The sequence below is a fragment of the Patella vulgata genome, chromosome 1, assembly GCF_932274485.2.
Source record: "Patella vulgata chromosome 1, xgPatVulg1.2, whole genome shotgun sequence".
NCBI classification, from domain to species: domain Eukaryota; kingdom Metazoa; phylum Mollusca; class Gastropoda; family Patellidae; genus Patella; species Patella vulgata.
This window is the reverse complement of record NC_065879.2, coordinates 93,561,358-93,569,902: the sequence shown is the minus strand read 5'-3', so window position 1 is coordinate 93,569,902 and position 8,545 is coordinate 93,561,358. Positions and strand designations below refer to the sequence as shown.

The 8,545-nt window shown below is 36.5% G+C and overlaps 1 protein-coding gene across 1 annotated transcript; it reads left to right on the top strand.

Annotated features, from left to right (window-relative positions):
• Window positions 1-672: 672 nt before the first annotated feature.
• On the top strand, window positions 673-8,463 carry LOC126818185 (zinc finger protein 664-like). The gene is made up of 2 exons (XM_050545447.2): window positions 673-862; window positions 5,763-8,463. Exons 1-2 carry the CDS (start codon window positions 860-862, stop codon window positions 6,960-6,962), a joined length of 1,203 nt encoding a protein of 400 aa, XP_050401404.1. The 5' UTR covers window positions 673-859; the 3' UTR covers window positions 6,963-8,463.
• The last annotated feature ends 82 nt before the right edge of the window (window positions 8,464-8,545 follow it).

The following is an 8,545-nucleotide window of genomic DNA, read 5'->3' as shown; positions in this document are numbered from 1 at the left end:
CACGTGAGCAGTAGCGTCCAATCAGAGGTTGTGACATCAAGACCTTCAAGGAAACCTTGACTTTGAATGAACCTTGAACTTTGCAACTGGATTATCACAAGTAGACATTTTAGCTTGAAAGTGCAAGACTTGGTATTCGCGACGATCGAGGAATCTGAGAGGCTCACAAGTTGGGCTTATACCCAATCGAAATTAGTGCTGAAATATGTAGGATATTACGTGAAGGCCTTGATAAGATGTACGTATACGTTAAAGCGAGATCAAGCCTTCTATTGAAGGTGGGGGTAATATAACTTTAAAGTGTCTTGGATAATTTAGAGATAAAACACACTCCTGTTTTGAATTTATGGGGAGTTTACACATGCCTAATTGAGAGGCATTTATAATACATAATTATACAACATTATGTTCTTAGAATTCACAGGCGATATTTCGGAAAAAGAGCAAAAGATGAAATCAGAACTTTTTATTGAATGAAGTGAATTTCAAATGAAATGGTATTGTGTGAGTTAGTTGTATTTTACGTCCGCTTCCACCGAGGTGATATCGCAGACAAAGAAATAGTAATTTTGTGAACTACATAATATACTCGGGTTGGAGAGATCCGGGACTATATAATGTATACAACCTTCTACCGGAAACGAATTCTTTTTCCGTGACGTAACATTTTACGGAAGTCAACCTTGCCCTTCACAAACATCCAGTATCGTGCTTGCCGAAGACTTTTTTACTAAACGAAGAGATATTTTCCTGACTTGTAGTTGTAGAAGAGACGATCAGCAATCCACTGCTGTGTTTTTATCATAAACAATCATCACAAATAGACAACAAATAGACAACAAAACAAGTTAACAAAACAATGGTGAGGTGATTTTAGATTAAGATTTTATAAAGAGCAGGGTAAATTTAAGTGACACCATCTTGTTGCATAGTAGTCTCAACAGTAGTTCAGTTCTGAACCTAGGTCTCATTACACTCTCCCTGTACGTTCAGGAACTGTCCTATTGAACCCTGTCAAAAATCTAATGGCTTCCCACTCCCAGTCAATTTTACTGGGCAGTTTTTTTACTGCTAAACGGTCGCGTGGTACCGTAGTAGTCCCTGGGAACACCTGAACAACATAAATGAACATCCACTGTAACCCAGGTATCGTTTAATCTTGTGTATCTAGCACTAATTTCTTTCACATTCGTTTAATATCAAATCTTTGTTTAAAAATTCGTAAAAATTGTTTAAAATCACTAAAAATCATCTAATTTGTACATGTGTCCAGTTTAAAGCTGACTGATTAATTTTGATAATGAGTGTCCAATTTACAAGTATTTAATGTTTAAAGATGGGTTCCCAGAAAAGTATTTATCGGGTGGTTATTTCCAATAAAAGTATGGCAATTTTGGTATATATAGAAAGTAGAGATATCTAATCTTACTAGAAAAATACTGGATTCCCCGAAAAACACTAAGGGGGCGTATACAAGTCAAAAATTTAAGGGTTCCCCTAATCGACAGCCCGACGATTAGGAATTTCTGCATGCTTGAAGTCAAAGGTCACATGCGAACATTGAGCACTTGATGTACAAGTTGATAAACTTTATGAAGAGTTAGACGTACAACACTTTCTGACATAAAAAAGATGCGGGTAGTGGATAATCTGAGAATTTAATTAGGATTCGATATTTGTAATAAATAGTAAGCGATTAAAGACAACATCATCTTATGTATGCAATGAATTCTCCTCTGACTTCAGAGAGAGGTAAGTCACGTGACATAAACATGACCTGGTTTGATCAAATTTTTATATCAGGGCATTCCTTGGCAATTACAATGTTTGAATAACAGAACACAATTTTTATGGGAAACAATCACTGGTTTCATTCAAATAGCACAAGATTTCGACAAGTATCTTCTTATCGTTATCAAGCACAATGACATTTAGTAAACTTGGATTTAATATATAAGAGTTCATGATGAAGCCATTTACAAAAATTAAATAATAATAACAATAAGAAGTAAAAGATTAAGCAAAAACAACACAATATAATAGACCCACGGTCCAACCAAAGGATAATATTGACTAACAATGAATGCCTTCAAAGGGGGCCATTGGGTGAAACCATATTACAGTTAATGAGGTGATCAAGATGAGACCATTCACCAAGAAATACAAACACAACATAACCCTACATCCATTGTCTAAATAAACATGAAAAATATATGCTTACTAATTAAGCAATCCAGGAAATAAGTGATGTTAAACAAATGAAAACCATAACAAAGAAATAGGAGTCAACTCTCTCTTCACCGTCTCCGAGAATGGCTGATCGTTTGATTGACAGGCGTTAACTCAACCTACATAATCTCGATTATCAAGTAACGTTTTCAATGGCTGTGGTACCGTTAGCCTATCTGGTTTGAGACAGGGTTGCAATTCAATTCGTATCACATTTATTTTTACAACAAATTAAATATAAGACATTTAATATATAGATAAGAAGCGAAAGTTTGAAAGGAATCGACCAAATCAATGAGGCATAATTATAGCCGACTTCTTGTTAGCCTGCGTGTACTCTTGTACTGTAACTAACTGGTAGGCCTACGTAACTTCCGAAGCAGACAAATAGGAAACAGTGATCCAATGGGGCAGCAATTCAACTGGGGTGATGTTAGCTGCGATGTTTATCATTTTCCATAATTTTTCTGTAAATGCAAGTGACAAAAGAGCGTATAATACCGACATCCAAACTCTCATTTTAACCACAACTAAACATAATTATCAAGGCCGTAAATATATCGAACTTTCAATCAAATTGACTGACATGCGGCCTCGCTCAACAGTGGCCTTGCTTCATACACTCTGTCATTTAGCCTCGATCTAAAATTTCCGGGAGTATGACGTCAACGTTATGGTTAATCTTCGCTTATGACGCCATTTAAAAATTGAATCAATCAATATTGATTTCAATGAATTTTTATGACTTGAACAGCTAAATCCATGATATTAAAAGTTTTGTATACTAAACGTTAGCATGGGGTAGAACTTTATAAAAACCAAACAAATTCTAATGGTTTTCTGATAATTACTTCATGAGTTGTTACTCTTAATCAGATTTTAGTGTATTATAAATGTTTCATTACCGAAAAAAGTAAAAATATGCGACAACTCTTGTTGACTGCCCGCGCGATTTAGCTGCTGTGGGCGTATGTTTCGTTGCCTGGCAACCTATCTTTATATATATTCGATGGCCAACACTACATGAAAATATGACAAGTTGTACTGGTAGGTAGTGTCAGCGGTCGTACAAGCAGGTTTTGACCCTATGGCGTCAGACATTGATTAATCAATCAGCGTTGACATTTCTAATGGTTTACCCACAGTTCCGCGCATGGCACGCCAAGAAGTCGCCGTAACAGACCGTTTCATTGTCTTATCCCTCACTTCAGCCAAAACTCCAGTAATATGACAAATCTTCCCGATCCTATTGTAGTAAAGACAAGTAAAATGAAATTTTGAACTATATGAAATGAAACAAAATAGGATCTGTGTTTTAATCAGATTGAACAGGCCTAGAAATAACAGTTTTAGATGTACCTGGCAAAATGTCAGGCACTAATGAAATAGTACCTGACATTTCCAACTTAATAGCAATAAAAAAAGAAAGAATCAGACATGCAAGAGAAATTTTGAACCTGACAAAGCCTGAATCTGTGCCTGACAGGGCATGGATGTGTTTCTATCAAATCCGGGTGAACTGATTAAAAGTATGAAACTGAAATACATTCTGAAAAAATAGTCAGAAACGGTCTCCAAATTTATGCAGGATTCTGGCTAAATCAAGATTCAATTCGGATATTTCAAATCCTTCAGTATCCCCAATGGCCATATAGGAACTCACGATGCCATTTTATGCTTGTATTTAATTTAGGGTGATTCAATCCAAATCACTAAAGATACAAAATTTCACGTGAAGTGAAATGTGAATTGTAAATACAACTATGTGATATATCCAATAATATCTAATGGGTGTTCTGAAAAATATATTGAGAAAATTGCTGACAAACTAGATATTAGAATGAATTTCCATCGTTTGCAAATTAGGCACCCGGAAAACAGAAAAATCCAGGAAAATTATAAAAATAGTCATTTATTAGAATGTAAAGAAATGAATTTTATTAACAAATATATGACCTCCTTCAATCGAAAAATTGGATAACTGAATATTAATAAAGTTAGATGTTATATTTTACTATCTGGAATTGTACTTAATTTGATATTTTTACCTGTTTCGTAACTATTCTCTGACGTACATGTAACTTCATTCTCTTATATTATATCAATACGGCCTGACGAGGTTGAAGAGAACTGAAAACATTAGCCATAAACATGTGTTTATTTCCTTTTTCAATGTAATTATTTTATATATATTTCTCTGGGAGTAGGTCAAGGAAACTTTTTTGTATATATACTGAGCGCAATGGAAAACGCATCACTTTTTTTTCCGAAATATTTTATTACTAGGTGGTTTTGTATGTATAATATTATGCAATACTATGAACTATTGTTTCACACAATGCTCCCAAATGCAAAAAATATCGGCCCGTGTGCACAAAAAAAAATTGCACGAGATGCACATGAAAAACCCAATATTCACGTGCAGCATTGTGTGTGAGCCCTTTAAAAGCATGTTTTCAACTTAATGTGCAGTACATAACTGTGAAACGTCAATCTGTCGTAATTTGTTGTTGGACGTGTGAAGGAATCGAGCTAGAGATGCCGAGACTTACTGAAAATCAACGGAAGGAAGCCATGGGAATGTCCAGGGCTGGCATGTCTACACGTGCTATTGCCAGACACTGCAATTGTCATCACTCCACTATTGTAAGGTTGGTGGAACGTGTTCGAGTTACTGGATCAACACGTGACCCTCAACGTCCTGGTCCACAACGCGTTACAACCCAGGCTCAAGACCACTACATCCGGGTCACTCATCTGCGTGACAGATTCCGCCCAGCGACTCGAACAAGTGCAGCAGTCGTCGGAAGACAAGGACCAGTAAGTGCCAACACATCGTCTAAGAGAAGTAGGGATCATCACCGTCAGCGGCGTTTGATATGGGCTCAAGGACACCAGACATGGAGAAGAGTAGACTGGCAAAGTGTGCTCTTCAGTGATGAGAATCGCTTTCATCTTTATCACGCTGATGGCGGTCAACATGTGTGGAGACGTCTTGAGGAACGTCTTGCAGACTGCTGCGTCTTTGAAACGAATCGATGGGGTGGGGGTAGTGTGATGGTGTGGGGAGGCTTCACATTTTATCACCATACCGCCCTACACATTTGCAGGGGTCGCGTTAATGCTGTAGCCAACTGTGATGATGGCCCGTGGAGGACACACGCGCTACTGACATCTGTGTCGTACTTTTGGTTTTGACCCCTCTGACTTTGTACCCTTGATTACAGATTAAACATCCATAAGTGTACAAATGTGTTGTTATTGATGTGTTCCCATTTGAATATTGTTCACAATAAGAAGCAAAATAAATAAGATATGTTTACAGGATCATTTTGTTATACGAAAAACTAAGTGATGCGTTTTCCATGGCGCTCAGTATATATATTATTACAGGAGACTAATGATGTTATAACTTTTATATATTACAGGAAACTGATGATGTTATAACTTTTATATGTTACAGGAAACTAATGATGTTATAACTTTTATATATTACAGGCAACTAATGATGTTTTAACTTTTATATATTACAGGCAACTAATGATGTTTTAACTTTCTATCAGTGTGTTGTATGCGATGAAATTTTTAAACAAAATAATGATTTAGAAAAACACAATAAGATACATGTTAAAGAAGAGAAAACTGATGATGTAGATGAATATTGTCATGTTAAAGAAGAGAAAACTGATGATGTAGATGAATATTGTCATGTTAAAGAAGAGAAAACTGATGATGTTGATGAATATTGTCATGTTAAAGAAGAGAAAACTGATGATGTAGATGAATATTGTTGTGCTAAAGAAGGGAAAACTGATGATGTAGATGACTATAGTAATGTTACAAAAGAGAAAACTGAAGATGTCGAAAGTGTTTATCAGTCTGATTTGTGTTATCAAAAATTTAAATCACAAACAAATTTAGAAAGGCATCAGAAATTGTATGTTAGTAAGCAAAGACAAACCGTCAAAAGGGATTATAAATGTGATGTTTGTAGTAAATCATTTAGTAACAATAGTAATTTACAGCACCATAAAAAGATTCATACCGGTGAAAAACCTTATGAATGTGATGTTTGTAGTAAATCATTTATTCAGAAAGGTAATCTACAGGTACACATGAAAATTCATACAGGTGAAAAACCTTATAAGTGTGATGTTTGCAGTAAATCATGTAGTCACAAAAGTAATCTACAGAGTCACATGAAAATTCATTCTGGCGACAAGCCTTATAAGTGTGATGTTTGTAGTAAATCATTTACTCATATTTATTCTCTGCGGATACACATCAGAACACACACAGGTGAAAAACCCCATAAATGTGATGTTTGTGGTAAATCATTTTCTGAAAGAAGTAATCTACAGAATCACATAAGAATTCATACTGGGGAGAAGCGTTTTAAATGTGATGTTTGTAATAAATCATTCATCCAGAATTATAGTCTACAGCTCCACATGAGAATTCATACAGGTGAAAAGCCTTATAGATGTGATGTTTGTGGTACATCATTCAGTGATAGCACATATCTACAAACACACATGAGAATTCATACTGGTGAAAAACCATTTACGTGTGATGTTTGTAATAAATCTTTCCTAGCACGAGGTAGCCTAAGTAGGCATGTGAGAATTCACACGGGGGAAAGGCCATATCAGTGTGATGTTTGTAATAAATCATTTACCCAGAGGTGTAATCTACAGATACATGTCAGAATCCATACTGGAGAAAAAATGTGATGTTTGTTGTAAATTTCGCCTGTCCAACCTCGTGGGTTTTCTCCGGGTCCTCCGGTTTCCTCCCACTGCTAAAGACCCCTACGCGCAAGCGAAATATGGAAATAAAATTAAACCATATGTTAGTCCCGAAATGACCTAGTTTGTGTCGAGTGGATGTTAAACCCCATTTCTCTCTCTCTCTCTTGTTGTAAATTATTTCGACAGAATGGTAGGCCTACTCTTGAACTTGGGAACGCGAACAGGATAGAAAACTTAAAATGAAATATTTTCAGGAAATCATTTCATCACATGTGGTCTTGGCTATGAATGTAACTCAGTATTTTTTTCCATTGTCAGAGGTGCTGGATTGAAATAGCATTAAGTTGTAAGATAGGACTAAACACATAAATTCCATGTCTCTAACTTAATATCATCCACCAAAGTCTTCAACATTGAAAACAAAAATTATTTGTCAATTTAAATTAACATTGATATTGTGATCTTATCGGGAAAAGATGGATTTCTGAGAGAGAGAAATGGGGTTTAACATTCACTCAACACAAACTAGGTTATTTCGGGACCAACACATGGTTCAATTTTATTTCAATAATTCGTTTGCGTGTAGGGGTCTTTTAGCAGTGGGAAAAATCCCACAAGGTTGGACAGATGACCCTAATCTTTGTCACGTACAACTGGGAATCGAAACCATGCCAGTTGTCTCAATGACAGACCTTATGATACAGCCTGCACATGCTAACCATTCAGCCATCCAACCCCCCAACAGTTGACTCGAAGAACGAGGCTAAACATATTCCACAAGGCATGCCAAACGGTGACGACATATTCTAATCTAGAGTGCATGCACAATAAATACTATCGGTGTAGACTAGAATAATCAGATGGTAAAGATTGCCATAGGATTGAGACTTCTGGCGTATTTCGCCGAACATAACCGATTTGAAATTAGAGTAAAAACGGAAACGATTGAATGTAAATCAGTTTTTATATATTCATATTACATTATTATATCTGTTTTAACCCATTTGTGTCAATTTCCAGGTCCTAAATATTAGAGTGCATGCACAATAAATATTAGTGATTTAGCTCCTTTAATTGACTGTTATTGTTTGTTGGGTCCATGGGTGATAACATAGATAATGTGTCTTATTTTTATGGGCCGTGGATCACGGTGGCTAAGTGGTTAAGACGCTGGCTCGCTAGCCTGGAGGTCAGGTGTTTGATCCCTGCATTGGCCGAGAAAGTTCATTCAGATTTTCCGCCGTGGTTTCCCCTTGTCAGTGATGCAGGACGGAGGGCCGGACAAGGAAAGCTGTCTAGTCTTTCGGATGAGACGAAAAACCAAGGTCCCGTGTATACATTGGAATGCACATAAAAGATCCCTTGGCAGTTGGAATTTGATATAAGAGTAGGCGATAGTGCCGCTGCCCGGGCAAAATTTCCCTCATAGCACACTGTATGGCGTATGCCCATCTTCATTAGCCCAGTATAGGAGCAGAACAGTAGGATGTTAAACCCCATTTCATTTCATTTTTATGGGCCGACATGGAAATGTGGTCGTATATTACTGTTGTCCACAATTTCTT